The sequence below is a fragment of the Coloeus monedula genome (assembly GCF_965178545.1).
Source record: "Coloeus monedula genome assembly, chromosome: 4".
NCBI classification, from domain to species: Eukaryota; Metazoa; Chordata; class Aves; order Passeriformes; family Corvidae; genus Coloeus; species Coloeus monedula.
Window position 1 is genome coordinate 46,285,974 of NC_138784.1, and position 15,895 is coordinate 46,301,868.

The 15,895-nt window shown below is 38.9% G+C and overlaps 1 protein-coding gene across 1 annotated transcript in view; it reads right to left on the minus strand.

The window, feature by feature from the left end:
• ANO6 (anoctamin 6) overlaps positions 1-15,895 on the minus strand; it is a gene marked incomplete at both ends in the record, with an annotated part of 66,550 nt that overhangs the window by 10,915 nt on the left and 39,740 nt on the right. The window contains 9 exons of the mRNA XM_082280794.1: positions 181-258; positions 1,700-1,845; positions 5,160-5,220; positions 6,439-6,544; positions 7,854-7,988; positions 8,430-8,545; positions 10,411-10,524; positions 10,846-11,124; positions 12,771-12,836. Of these exons, the coding sequence (XP_082136920.1) occupies positions 181-258; positions 1,700-1,845; positions 5,160-5,220; positions 6,439-6,544; positions 7,854-7,988; positions 8,430-8,545; positions 10,411-10,524; positions 10,846-11,124; positions 12,771-12,836 (1,101 nt within the window). The remainder of the gene's footprint in view (positions 1-180; positions 259-1,699; positions 1,846-5,159; positions 5,221-6,438; positions 6,545-7,853; positions 7,989-8,429; positions 8,546-10,410; positions 10,525-10,845; positions 11,125-12,770; positions 12,837-15,895) is intronic.

The following is a 15,895-nucleotide window of genomic DNA, read 5'->3' on the forward strand; positions in this document are numbered from 1 at the left end:
GGTGACTACAGCTACCTTCTCCATGTGGGTCTGTACCTTTTGGGCTTGATTTATGCATGAGATGGAAATCCAACTGAACCGGTTCCATTGTCATTTCTTGTTCAGTTCAGGAGGATCATTTTTTAGACACTTACTAGAAAAGTGAATTTATGAGGGGAAAGAACAAGAGAAGAACTTTACCCAGAAGAAGATGGCACTTGTACAGAAAGTCATCCGTACGCACTTCCCCCATGCAGTATATGGCACATGTTCTTCTTCCTGTAAAAGATTAAGAAACAGATCAAGGATGCACCCAATCTTCTTTCATATTTTTTTGTGTGCTCCAATTAAACTGTTTATGATATTGAGGGCAGAAAAAAAGGAAAAAAGCACCTTGTTTTGTTCCCTGGAAACTCAACATTTATTCATGATTTCAGAAGTCTAGCCAGATTACAGGTGTCTTTTTTTTACTGCCCCTTCAAAGATAAAAATGACTTCCATAGAGGTAGGGGGTCCTCAGCTCTTACTGACTTCAGCCATGACAGGGTGCATAGTCCTTTTAAATGGACCCATCCTTCTTGGCTGATCATTGCATCCAAGGTCATTATCTTTCAAACGTCAGTGACTAAATTTAGCAGGCATTAAAATTTTGGTCCTCGATTTCTGTATTTCTCAATGTATTACATAGGAACAGTGGGATGTGTTCCCCAAAGAAAATGCTTGCCTCAGTGTGGTGCTGTTAAAATTCACTGAGTCTTTAAAGAATTTCTGCAGATCAGATAAAATATTTTAGCATATTCTTCATTCTTTGAACTGTCTTAAAGGAACTTTCTAGCTATGACTTTATATGTTCAAGGTGGCATACATTTATAAGCTTTTAAACAGGATGAGTTTTTGATAGTACAAGATATAAAAAGAAGATCTATATAGGATAGTGTCAACTATGGCAGTTAATTTTGAAACTTTTCAAGTGCCCTCTAATAAACATTAGTATAACGTGGATGGAATGTGAAAGCAGTGCAAATGATTAGATAAAAGACAGAGTAACATATTGACAGAGAATAATAAAAAGTGAAACTGAACTTGAGTAAGCCACTGAAGATAAAGCTACTCAAATGTATAAAAAACAGAAATCTAAAATAAATCCCCAGAAATATGAATCCTATTTTGTTGAAATGAGGTTTATCCTTGTCTCTGCAAGTTTGTTGTTATTAATCATAGTTGCATCCATATGCACTTAGCAACAATAGCTATTTATACAATTTCAAACAGAAACATCTTTGGTTAAAAAGACATTTGTGGCATCATATATAATCATGTAACATTCTATTCACCTTTTACCTGATGCATTCCTAGGAAAAGACAGCAAATGCTCTGTGATCTTGGCCTCTGGAAGCAACATTTAATAATTTCTCAGGGGATTTAATAAAGTAGCCTTTTTCTTCTAAGCTGGGAACAATGCCTACTTCTGTTTATTTAAGACATAGGAACCTCAGCAGCACAAGGTCCTCAAACAGGCAACTACTTTAAAGTGCTTGCAGTTAGGTAAAAATTCCCTCTCCTTCCATGTGTACTTTATAAATTCACTGTTTTCAGGGCAGTTTATCAACTTGAGGCACTGCTGACTTATAAAGCTCCAGCCCAGATTCACCATTTTGATAGTATCTGCTCACAGCAGTCTATAGCAGTAACCATCACCAGTTATCAAAATATTCCTTACCTGTGTGATTTCATTCATCACTGTGTGAGTGCAACGAGCTTCGTATTCTGGGCGAACTTGCTCTTCTTGCTCTAAGTACTCAACTGTGTCCCATTCATACTCCAGTTCAGCCTGCCGTCGCTTCCAAAACTCCAAAAAAAATGTAACTATTTGAACGATAGACAAAATGAGCAATACCACATGAGTATTGGATACTGCTTGACTCCTCTTGGCTATAACAGACGGCTCAGTATTCCATACAGCTTTTCACAGGCATGGAATAAAGCATTTATTGGCCAATGCAATGGTGAAAACAACTGGATCTACTCCTTTATGCAATTATGCCTTTGGAGATATATGTACTTTAATATGAGAAACATGAGGTAAATTATGTTGTAACCACATGCTAAAGAATGTATGTAATTTATTTATATATTTGCTTTCTGTCTAAGGCCAAGAAATGAGCACTTTGGATTTCATATTACAGACCGCTTTGAAAAAGTTTATCATGGGATGCTTAAGAAACTAAGCTGTTTGGATAGGTGAAGATAAAATACTGGAAAGTGCAGGACTTCTAGAAAAACAAAACTTAGTATGCCAAAAATTGTCACAAGGAAGAACTCATGCTCATTTACGCTGCAGTTTTTATGTAGACAAGTTATCAATTTGTAGATTACAAAAACAATGATTGTTCAGGTAAAGCTGCTTAAATACAGCTGTCTTTCCTCCTCTGCTAGCACAAACCTGAAGAAACTGCAGCCCTTTTTGTATGGCATGAAGCTTAGAAACTCCCTGGGCTGGGCCAGCTGTTTCCCTGGACTGTGCTCCTACAGCTGGAAGCACTGAAGGATCAGGTCCACAGATGCCTAAGTGGTAATGATGAAACGTGAATCCAGCCAAACTCATTACCTTATCCCAAGACATTATGCAGGCAGATCTGGCAGCAGGGGCAATGACAAACCCAGATGGGAAGGTTGGGAGGAGCTCAGGATGCTGGGTGTCAGTACCATGCTCCCTGGCACACCTGGATGCTTCGTTATTGAAGACAGTGTAGTCTCAGATTAAATGAGTGGGGTGGCTCTGCAGCACTGTTTCCAGGAGGAGTAGTATCCAATCACTGCACTCTCATTGCTCTCATTGTCTGGGAGCAATTAACCCTAAAATTGGGGTTTTTTTTACTAGTTTGGCCCCTCATTCTGAATGATGAAACCTCAACAGCATGCAGTTACAAGTTCAAACATTAAAGGTTATCTCAAAAATCAGGTGTGGTTGAAAAATCCCAAACTGAAACATTTAAAACCCAGGAAACTCCATGTGAGATGTCCTTGGCATCTGCACACACGCAAAACCTCAGAAACCCCTGCTCCCCTGATTATTCAGGGGCCTTTCACAAGCACTTGTCCACTCCCTCATGCTTAGAAGCAGCAAGGCCATTGCAAGCAGCAGACCAGAGGGTCTCATCTGCTTTCTCCTGCAGAGCGAGGACGTTAGCCTTCAATAAACCTCTAATTGCTGCCCAACCCAAATCACAGGAGTCTACAGGCTATACTAATTTGTTCCAGCTGCAAATTCAGCTGCTGCTGGAGAGCCCAGAAGTGCAGGGGCTGCTTCTATGATGATAGCCTCACGTGCTAACTGTGACAGAAGGGCACATAACACAGGTACATCTCTCCCAGCCCCCTATTAGCCAAGTGGTGTCTTTCAGAGCAGGAAAGGCACTTCTGCTGGGTTTGCCATTTTCCTTTTATTTTGAAGCAAGATTGTTTCAACAAGTGGAAACAAATGACATTTCAGAATCAGAGATCAAAGCAGTCATTTCACCTCATATTGAATGGTGTCCCCTTTTGTGTGTCTCCCAACACTACCCTTCAGGATGGCCCAGGTATTCTGCCTCTGAAGCTGTGTCACCAAGGCCTGAAAAGAAGTGCCTCCATTGGAGAGCATTTCTTGGTTTCACTGATCTTGCTCAGGAAGGGGACCCAGGGATGGCATCAAGTGAAGTGGAAGCTGCCTCTTGTTCATGACCTTTGCCAATCTAGTTTTACCATCAAAGGGAGAATTGGCAGAGCATTAATGTATAAAAAGGACTAACTCCTGAGGCCAAATTCCCTGGTGTTTCATAGTGCTTTAAGATTTTTGAAGGGAATACACACAAAAAAATAAGAACTTATTAGAAGTGTATTGATGATAATGATGCAATAATATATCTAAAAGTCTAATATTATTTTAATTGTTTTGGACCAGGAGGTCTAAAAAAGTAATAGAGCAAGATGAAAATTACAGCTGGAATTACACCAGGACCATGGGTCATTTGGATTCAGTACAATTTTGGTTGAATTTCTGTAATATAATTCACCTCTTTATATAGTGGATTTACAACAAGAATACTAATAGACCTTGCAGCCATCTCTATAACCATGAAACTTAACTTTGTAATTATTGCTCCTGGAACCATTCTTCAAAACAGGAAGAACAATTTTAATTAAAAACCAAATTGCCAATAAATTAACTCTTGAGATGATAGGAGAAGATTACATTAGTATCAAACTTCTAATAAGTTTTAATTTAGTGAATCCCCTGCCGATCTTTTGATGCTAGCATATGTTTTGAGAGAAAACTTCTTGAAATTATACATTTCATCTTACATTTCTTTACAGCAAGAGCTATTTTGAAGCACTTTAGGTTGTCATAGGGAAATAAAAATACAATGTGTTTTACAAAGAAAGCAAATTTTGCATTCTTGTCAGCCTATATATGAATTCAAAATACTACATGAGTCACATTCTCTATAGCACCCGGTATACAGACCTAACATGGAACTTACTTTGTAATTACTGGATAAGACACTGCAATAAAAGCCAGTTAACAAAGCTGTTAATATGAGTAAAATAAACTGTTTCTAGGAAAATAAACCTTGCCTAATCCCTTGAATACAACACCAAGTGTTTTCACCTGTTGGAAACATCCTGGTTTCATATACATTTTCTCTGCTAAAAGATAAATCTAGTGCTTGTAACTATTAAACTTTTTACAATCAGCTTCTTAAAGACTGGAGGAAAAAGTTCCTGAGAAACATAACAAATTACCATTTTTCAATTGCCTTGTGCAGTTACACAGCTGTTAATAGCACAAGCATCTCCAAAAGTCTTTGGGAAAAAACCCCAGCTTCTCTGACAGATATTCTTAAGCATGTGGCTGGCTCCTGCTGGATGAACACATGGCAGCCTCAACCACTTCCCTCAGACTTTTCTTCAAGTCATTGAAACAGAACAGATACTGAAGACCCACTTTTAAGTCTACAATTGTTTGTTTTCTTACAATAAGTTCCCATGAATGTGCTTGTTTTCTATGGAACTACTTGCCAGTGAATGTCTAAGTGCTAGAAAATTGAGTCAGTGCAAATTTATCCATGTTTTCTTGGCTGATGCTGGAGGCTTGGCCAAAATTAGATAACAAACCACAGTTGCTGAAATTTACTTACCCCATATTCCCATAAATACTGCAAACACCAGTGTTCCAAAGCTATCAAATATACAGAGTTTCTGGAAAAGTGGAAAAGAAAAAAAGTCTTAAAATATAACCGACCATTTTTATTCTTCTACACTGACCCAGAACAGAAGCTGCTTACTGAAAATGTTGATTTTCAGTTTTTATGTTGTTTCATAAACAACTAATGTGGATAGTGTTTCCTCAATTTCTGTCCATGCACACCACCCTCCAGTAAATCAAGGAAATTAAATGCAAAGTTCAGAATTAAGAATAAAAGCCATATATGCAGTATGAGGGGTAGTAAAATGGTTGCTATCAAACATCCTTCCATCTATTGCATACAAAGAGGAAAAACAGTGGTTCTGGTCTGGGAACTCTGTACAGAATTATGGGTTTTTAGTAAAGCCACTAAAAGGCCATGGACACATCTGGTTCCCATAAGCACGATAACAAGTTAGTTAGTAAAACCACATTCTGATGAAATACCTCTGTGGTCACTATTTACCCATTTTTTTTCCCATCATAGCCTTTTCCCTGCATTCTTATTTCTTTTACCCTTTAAGTGTGCTGATGCAACACATTAAAGCTGGGCAAAATGTTTTTGATGAATAGCTGAAAAAGCACAGTTTTGGGACTGAATCTATGGAGAGTAATGACAAAAGGCTAACATTATCTTAGTGAGACAAGGTAATGGGGAAAGAAGGTGAGGTTCCTTTTGACAGGAAGAAAGAGCAGACAACAGGACATGGCTGTGTCACAGCTTCTGTCACAGTCAACACCAGCCTCTCCTTGTACCCATCTTCTCCTTGGAAACATGGATCAAATTCAAGGCATAGATCCAGACAACTTCTTTGAACAGGGAGGAGGCAGAAATTAGAAATGTCAAAACAAGCTTTAAATGTTTCCTTAGCAAAATTGATTCAGAGCTACTGAACCAAGGCTTTAACTGAATCTTTCCTTCCCTCAGAAGGAAGAAGTACCCTCAAATGAAACAAATTTTCAATTAAAATAACATTTTATTCTCATATCAAATATCAGCAGCTATGTGAAGTAAAAAAATTTAAATTTTTCATCTTAGATCAGTTTGGAGCAATTAATGATGTTGTTTTTACTTTTCAAAGTTGAGTCACTGTATCAAAAGGAGCAACTATTTGCACATCTTTAGCAGTTCTGCAGGACATGAATGGAGGACCAACAGTGTTTTATATGAAGTACTAGAGAAAGTGCAACTAAAGTTCAAAAGCATTTCTACAGGCTGTAAATGTAGTTACCTTGGATGATTCACAAGTGATGGTGAGGTTCCAGTAGGTACATACTTTATCACACTGAGGGCACATTATGATATTACCTCCTATGTTGGGATCACATACTTCTTGGCTAAAAACAAAACTAGTCAGTCACTCACCAACACTAAATTCTTCAGTCCTTTTTCATACACGAGAACAGTGCAATAATCTCAGGGAATTAAGGAATAATTTACCAGTGATATGCACTCAAGAATTCCACCCCCACCCCTCACCCTGGCAATACATCCCCGTTTCCATTCATAGTCCTCATCTCAAAAATGGATGACACACAAGGAAAATAATTTCCATCCCTTGTACATGGTGGTAATTCTCAGAACTGCCCACACCAAAAATAAAACAGCTCTTAAAAGATCTCACAGTCTTCGGCAGGAAACCCACAGTTGCATGCTCACACATGTTATCGTAGCAAGTCTGAAGGAGAAGGAAGAGCAACACTGCCTAGCAGAACAAGGAATAGCTGCAAAACCCAAAGGGCTACCCAGTCCCTGTGGTCTTCTAAACAGGATCAGATTGGAAATTGTGTAGAGGGGAGCTGCCACTATGATTCATGGGATGGCAGATCTGTCTCCTACGAGGTGGCAAAGGAGCTGCCATCTCATACCCACTAACCCAGCACGGTGGAGGCTGCAAGGTAACGCCGTTACTTACTGTGTGTACATCACGGGGTAAACACCAGGGAGGGAGCTGAGCTGTTTAGCTAAATTATAATACTGGCAAAAAGCTAAATGGGTATAAATTGGGCACAGGAGTGGAGCTGTGGAATAGCCCTTCAGCATGGATTATGAACACCCTTCCATGAGGGGGTATACACCTGGATGGCCTGTAGGTCATTTGACACAATGCCAGCATTTTTTTTCCAAGGGTCATTTTGCCATGATCGAATTTTGTTGTGTTCTGATGAAAGAATCTGTGTCATGGCTATGCCTTGCCTTCCAACAGATCCTATGCAGCTGAAGGCCCCTGTGCTGTTGCTCTTCCTACATTCTCCCAAATTAGAGGAAAGAAATTATCAAGGTCTTTGGGCATCTAGTTTAAGGATTACCACAGTTAAAATTATGTCTTATGGCAATTTGTATTGACTTCTGATTGTCACTCTTTTCTTTGTGTTTCTACACTAGGTATGGTGAACCTTGTGCAAAATAAAAACAAAATTATGAAATAGCAAACTCCTGGATGTCTATCACTGTAATGGTCCATGGATATCTGTTATTTATTTCATATTTTATGCCTTTGCCTTCAAATCCACCATGGCAGTTGTTCTCAGGGCCTTTAATTGTGCCTCCTTCATTAAGCAGTGTCTTGCAATCCCTGTGCTATCCCCCTCTGTACAGGACTGTTCAAAATTGCATGTGATATTCAAACCAGGCCTGATCAGGTACCTCCAAGTGCAGTTGTCCTTTGTCAGGCATCCATACAGAAAACAGCCAACTCCTACAACTGCAGCCACAGTCAGCATATTGGTATAAAAGCCCAGCCAAGCAAAGTAAATGCCAATTTTCTCTCCGTAGTATTTCCTGTGGAGGAGAAAAGGGGGTTTTTTGGTTTTTTTTTTTGGTTGTTTTTTTTTTTTTTTCTGAAATGCAAGTAAATTTTCATTTCTGTTTCATATGGCTCTTCATTTCATACATTTTATGTCAACCCATATTGTAATAGTCCTCTGGTTTCAACTTTGGGATTGCAGTAGTATTGCATGCTTTTGTAAAAGGATAGAAATGGGGGGAAAAAAGGAAAAAGATAAGAGATCATGCCTTGCAAAGAAAAATTTTAAGTGGTTGCCTTTTTATAAATCAGCTTATCATGAAACCAATCTCAAATTATGCTCCCGTGCATGAGCTGATCAGGGTATATGTATCTTCCCACAGAAGTGAGTTGTGTCTCTCTGACATCCCCAAAAACAGACTTCTTATATATATTTCTCATTCTCCCTGCATTAGTCCAGTGCCACTCACACCAACCTGATGAAATCCAGGGGTTGCATTTTGAAAATGTTTTTCGGATGAGCCCATTCTCTGTAGAGGAGATATCGTTCACTTGGGCAGTTGGGATCAGTTGACGGGTGCCTAAAACTTGACTGCAAAACAGAAAGAGCACGAGAAGATACCACTAATCTAACCAGTGCAGCTCATTTCTCATCTCTGCAGATGATCTCTACACCATGAAGCTAAAGTCACCAGTAGCCTTTTGGAGCAGTCTTACTGCAAAAAAGTAATGCCAAGAAAAGGAACAGGAAGGCAGCTCTGAGAGCACACCAGGATTCAAGATAGAAGATTGTCAGAAAGGCACTGAATGCTAAAGGAAACGCTGTACATATGTGAGCTGAAAATAACAGAGACTCATCATGAACTTAATCTAAGCACATGTCAGAGTCTTGGCACTTAGGAATAGAAAATAAAAAAAGGATTCATTCTAATTAGAGAACAGGACTGAATTCAAATGGATTTTTAGTAGCTTTAACATGCTACACATGCTCTGCTTCAAAATAATACTGTACTAGAATACAGGCTGGAAAGTCTGAGGGAAAAATCCAGGGTCTCTAGTTTCTGTTTTAAATTTAAAAGAGAGTTCACATGGAGATAATATTTGTATTTCTTAGTAGGCTATTAAAAAAGCTATTTCAATAAAACCTATTTTATTTGAGACATTTTTCTATTCTACATCTGTAATGCAACAAGACACGTGATGTTTGTAGAAATCTATCTGCTACTTTTCATTTTCAGCATAGCTGTGATGTATAATTTCAATTGTATAAAAAGACTGTCATTAATTACTAGTCATACTGAGTCCAAATTCCCCATGCCATGACAGAAATAGCCTGCAAGGCAGGTTTTAAATCTTTAAAAGGAAACCGTAAAAATGCATAGTCACAAATTATATGAATTCTGTCCCGTAAAGCTTTGATTACTTACAACAAACGTGGTTTGTCTTGATTCTGCCTTAAAAATTTCTTTGAAAACCTTGGAGGCCTCCTAAATATTTTAAGCCAAGTCCATGCAGCTGAAGCAGTTATCATTCCTGACCTCCCGTGCTCTCAATGTCTCCTCGACAGAACACACCTTGGACACAGAATGGTGGCTCTGAGAGTGACAAGTTGTGATGTTGTGGTAATGCAACAGATAGAATACAGAAAATCAGCCCTCGGTCTTTGCTCACTGTATTGCATCCACAGCCTCACATGGAGCTTCTTTGTCAAATATTCTGAAATCTGATTTTTTATCTTTGATTTTCTTTTTTGTTTTTTCTTTTATACTATTGCTAGCCGTGGTATACAAAACAATTTTCAGTATAACTTTCTTCTTCAAATGATATAATTTAAAAAGCTTCAGAAGTGTAGTTGCAAAAGCTGGATTTGTTATTATTGCAAGGTGGAATTCAAACCAGTGAAACTTTTCTCTGCAAGACTCTGACATCACCTGTGAGGCATTGGACTGGCTGGGCAGAGTCTTCCTGTAGAAACCTGAGTCTCATGCATGTATGTTGCAATGTCTGGGAACTGAGGGAGTGTTTTTCACTGTGCAAGACTTTCACATATCCAAAAATTAGATTTGTAGTCTATGTCTTTATCAACAATGTTGATAGGAATTTTAATATTGGAAAATTGCATACTAATGAAACATTGATTTACAACTGATAATGCAGTGTGCCATGGCAGTCCTCTCAGTCCAGGCACTTAACTGAAATACATCTCACAGAGAATACAACTTTAAGAACTCTCAAGTGAAATATGTTGTTTTCCATTTATAGAAATGCATTTTTAACCAACAGTGCTTTGGAAGAAAAATCTCTTTAGCCAAAGCACATCCTATTCTTCTATGCCGATATAATACTAGTCCAGGAATAAGGCAATGAATAGTGTTTGTATCCTTTGATATAAACTCCTCTAGATATAGTTCAGACCTCTATTTCAAAGTGTATTTTAGCTACAAGCACTGGACTTACATCATGAAGGGGAAATGCTGCTTTGTAGATTCCAGTGTCCAGCAATTTGTTAATGCCAAACTTTTTCACATTATTTTTTGTTGCATATTCCACACGGGACAGGATAAAATGAACCTGAAATTTAAAAAATATTTTTGTGTCTCTTGCAACCTGAAAGTAATGATATACAATCAAGCTATGAAAGAGTAAGCAGTGTAGACAAAGTTAATTGCACAGGGTATACAAACAATTCAAATACCTCCTTTAAATTCAGGTGGAAGAGAAATAGGACAAATGCAAGGAAAGTTTTCCTTCTGGATTGCCCAGACTATTTAATAAATTAGACAGGACTATTGCATCCTAAACATTTTTAATTTCTTAGGATGTTTCAGTGAAGGTAATTACACTGATTTGATAAAAGGGATAGTAAATGCTAGAAATACTCCATGGACTTACAATTCGGCTTCTAGTTGCAGGATTGAAAAATGCGTCTTTGTCTTGGATATAGAAGCTGGACAAAAGTTCCTTTTGAAAAGGGGCAGTGAAAAACTCTTGTTCAGGTTTGATGATATTTTCATCCACCCTGAAGAGTCTGCTAAACCAGTTGAAAGCTGACTCTCGGGTTTTCAGGTCATTGTGCTGCAGAGGCAATTTGATGTGCATAACCTCGGCGTACGTGCACAGCACTTCCCAAGGTGCATGCACTTTCACAAAAATAAGTTTCTCATCCAAAACCTGAGATGAAAGAATACTGAAAATAAGTATGTAAGCAAAGAACTTTTCATCATAACAATTCTTGAAATATCTAGAATTTTCTTTCTCTTTACAGCTCATAGATGACCTACTCAAGGTCGCATTCATTGTCCATCCCAGCAAACATTTCACTGGCTTCTGTAAAAGTGCTGACATGAGGAAACACTCAGGCAGATTAAGGCATTTAAAGGCATATAAAAAAAAGACAGTTAAATGTTCCCTTAATGCTTAATGTTTACATCTCTGCAAAGTATTTCACAAAGCAATTTAAGTGCAACACTTTCCCCATACGGGGTCACTAGGACTCTTAGTAGTTGTAGCTTGGTAGGGGCAGGCATAGCTCTACAGCTGCCAGTGACTCCCCAGCAGCTCAGTTACACCCCCAGGATGATGGGGGCAGGCTAGACACCCATGGGTGCTCCTGGGCAACAAGAATTCCAAGCTTCCTAGAGAGAATTGAGAGAGGGAAAGGGAAATTAGATGAAACTGCTGAAAAAGACAGCATGGGGCATATTTGCTCCCAGCGGAATGCACCACTATGCAGTGGGAACCCTGCCAGCCACTCCTGCCATCTGTCTACACATGGCCTGTAGACCTACTGCTGTCCTGCATTAGTGACTGTCAGCCTGGTGAAATTTCCTTATGTAGCTCATGGGCTCAGGAACACTGGTCAGGTATCTGATCGAACCGGGGGAAATACCCGGTTTCAAATGTTTTTCAGTCATAATCACAGCAGAACCATTGAAAACTGCAATATGTAAGTATAGCACCAGGTCTGCAGCAGCCTTCCAGCTGGCAAGCGTTTATTTTCTTATGAATGTGAAGAACCAGACTGCATTCTTGGACATGCAGCAGGAGCCCTCACTGCAGAAATCAAATAAATACTGTGACGCCATAGATTCTGAGTCTAATTTGGGAGGAAGGGGCAAAGTGACCAGTTCTGGAGCTCACTACAGAGTACCAAACAACAACTAATTTAGACTGGAAGTGATTGTCCTGGAGAGGGAAACACAGATGGAGCACTGCAGCCCTGCAGGGTAGGAAAAAAGAAGGGATTCAGAGGGGCTCTAACCCTTCCTGCCAGAGACAGAAGCTCTGGCAGCCAATGTGCATTACCACAGTGCTCTTGAACTGCCTGCAGGCGACATCACAGCCCAAAATATACAAAGCATGATAGTTAGAACCACTTGCACAGTGTCAGGTCTTGCGAGAAGCAGGGTCACATGCAGGAGCCCTGCACTGCTCTTCTGGCAGGGGCATTCTGCCCCAGACACACACTGGCTTCCCACCTGCACTACACAGCCAGAGTAGGGGAAGCACCTCTCTGCAAGGTACAGACAGTAATTTTTATCTTCCAAGCTCTGAGAAAACATGAGCTATGTAATCTTCCAGCTTCACAGTGTAAAATCTTCCAGCTTCCCATCTTTTATTTTGCAGGGGAAGAAACAGACATAAAGTTTAAAAAGATTTTGCATCAGATCACAAAGACACCACTAACAGAAGAAAGGTGGGCCTCTTTTTCTTGAGGGGAGAGAAGTCTTACAGTGAATTCATCTATCCAGTTCCCTTAGTCCCACAGGGGCAGCTCTGCTCTCAGAACAGCTGTTCACACAGAGAATAGCACTCACCGACCTCGTCGCTTCTAGTTGCAGGCCATTGTTTATCAGGTTTGATTCATATACTTGTCTCTTCCTCTGTTAAAAGATATTGAACACTGTAAAACATCTGTTCCAAATTTCACAAATATGTATGCATAGAAAAATGGACTTGCTTCCCAAAGCCATCATTATGTTGCTATCTCTATAGCCCACTTGATAGCTACTGTGGTGATACGTACAGTCCTACCTACTAATTAATCCTGATCAGTTTTTTTATCTGACATGCAATATTGCTCTCAAATGCAATTGTGGAGAACTTATCCTCTTAGTTCCTGGTACTTTACAGAGGTAAAAGTGAGAGTCAGGCTTTGAAAATTTTGAAATCTATCCCTGAAACTGTGATCTCTTTCACCTTTAGTCACTAAGTGAACTATATTAATCTTCCTTTAGAAAGTCTTCATCTCAAGTGCTTTCCATCCAGCAACCTGTAACTTTATGCTTCTTTCACAGTAATCACATGAGTTCATGCAGTGGTTCAAGCTGTACAATCCCTCTATATTTTAGTCCATGGATTACATCCCCAAAGGAAGAAGCTGAGAGCTGTAGCACGTGTAGAGTCAGTGGTGCTGTTCCAGGAGCATTCAATGTCCCCAGGAGGACACAACAAGTTTTCCTCAGTAAAGATCAGATTTGTGGATCATTTTAATTACATTTCATAGTTGCCAGCACTTGGCAGGTAGTGAGTTACAAAAAACTTGAAATGTCTTTCCAGTCTTGAATCTGCTTCTTTATATAGACAAGCTCCTCCCAAGAAACACAGAAATATCCTCTTTACCCTCAAATACAAAACATATAACTCCATAAGGAATTTATAAGAAATTTTGAAACTTCATGTGAAGCAATCAAATTTAAAAGCTATTTGCACCAACTGGATAGTTCCTCAGTGATCTATTTGTTTATGTGAGTCAAGGGTAGCCAGCTCTCCCTGGCCTACAGACTGCATGTCAAAATATCAGCACAGGTAATGGGGGGCACCTGTAGGCAGCTGGGGCTGGGGGCTCTTCTGTGAGGAGTTTGCTGGAAGAAGATGTCTTTAATGCACTGGGGACTGAGAGCTTTATTCCTGTACCAGGTTAGGCTAGGCCTGCAGTGAGGTTCTTGCAGTGACTTGGGCACACTGCTTTCATACTCCTGGATTACTTTCATGCCACTGGACAATTTCTTGCTGATTATATGTGCTTAAAGGATTTGGCATCTCCCTCTGCAGGAACTTAAAGAAAAATGACCCAGTGTTTTTTGTCATGTGGTTCTCTATAGCCATTCTAGCTGCCTTAAGGTCTGTGCACAGGATCCAAACCTGTTGCAACCGTGAAGGACCATAGTCAATGAATGACCCTCTAGATAAAGTCTTAGGAACTTTGATAGGTATGTAGAAAGTGGTCTTCAGGGCTAGAATCAAGGCCCACCCAATCTAGGGGCAAAAGGTGCTTCAGCAAAAGAGTGAAAATCTTCAGAAGTTCCACAGGAACAGGTGAGATGTATACCGAAATAAGTTTCATCCAGTTCTTCAACATTTAAAGATAGTTGTAAGTCCCCAAAAAAGAAAAAGCTATTTTTCGAAAACTCTAGAAAGTCTTGAAATTATTCGTTATAAAACTGAATAACAGTATGAACAGCGTACCCCACTTTTAGTTTGTTAGTTCTCAGCTGCAGCAGCTGCATGTGACGATCTCAGTGGACTAATTTAATATTTTGTTAAAAAGTATTTTTCTTATCTGTTTTGGGTTTTCTGCCTTTTTATTCTGGTGAATATCACCTTCTACTCAAGCTAGGCACAGGAAGAGCCAAATATTTCAAACTGTTTTTTTCTCTCATCAATACTTATCACCTTTCTCCTTATTCCTTGCTTTTCTCAGGATAAAACCACAAACCCAGATTTTGATAGCACTCTTCATGGAGGGATCTCTCCACATCTCAGTAATTCACTTGGCTGTTGGAGACAGTAAAATGCTCTTTATAATTTTTCATTGTGTATAAATGTGTGTGTAATATAGACATTTATAATATATACATCTAATTATCTTCGTTATACTGAAAGCTCTAACTTAAAATCACAAATGTGAATGAGTGTTTTCCTTGCAGTAATATATTTCCTTGCATTTTCAATATTTCATAGGTAATAGTGCTCTCCAGTCTCCTTTAAAGCTAAAGGTTTTCAGTCACATTGGCTTCTAAGTAAACTATGTAATGATTTCCTCTGCAATTTTTGTTTTATCAAAACTCAACCCTTTTACCAGTTCACTAATATATGTAGAACACAACACACAGGAGTTTGTCACTCTAGTAGTAACTCTTCTGCCATTTCATCCCACCTCTTTGCTTCTTCCACATTCATGTGGTTCTTTCTGAAGTGAATAATACTCAATCATGAAAATATTTCAATCTGAGTTCCGCTTTTTTTTCAGAAAATAAAACAGGCAGGGGGCTAAATACCTGTTCTTTCTAAATAAAAATCTTTTTGCATCACAAAAATAGATGCAGAGCAATTCTCATTTGTAGAAGTCTAACACTATTTTTAAAAAATCTTGTAATCAGATTCCTTCAATAATTTATTACGGCAAAGAGTTCCCAAAATGAATTTTGCCTTTAAAATCTTAGAGGAATGTTGACAATATGAAGGTATCTAATAATGCATGAATTCAAGTAGCGGGAAACAAAGCCTCTGGGAGGCTTTGCTAATTAGGGGCTTTGCTATTTTATAGAAATGATTGAATTATGCGTATAATGATCTATGGAGGAGCCAGACTTTTACCCAGGGGAGTCTGTAGTGGTTTTGCATTGACTGGGGAATACAGTATATAGATATAATGGTTTATTAGGCTGGAAGGTGGAGACCATCCAAAGTTTATTTTAGTATCTGGCATTTTGCTCAGCTGCCTGCAAGGCTAAGTTGCAATAATAAAGTAATCATGGTAATGCTGCTGATCTAAACCTGACATAGGTTTTGATGATTGAATGGCTATTCAATAGACTAAGACACTACAGGATGCATAATCATATACAGTCTTAAGAAAATGAAAGCAGAATGTAAGTAAATGCCAAGTATTACAGGCATGTGGAAGAGTCAGCTTTTGAGAGCTGCTTTTTCACCACAA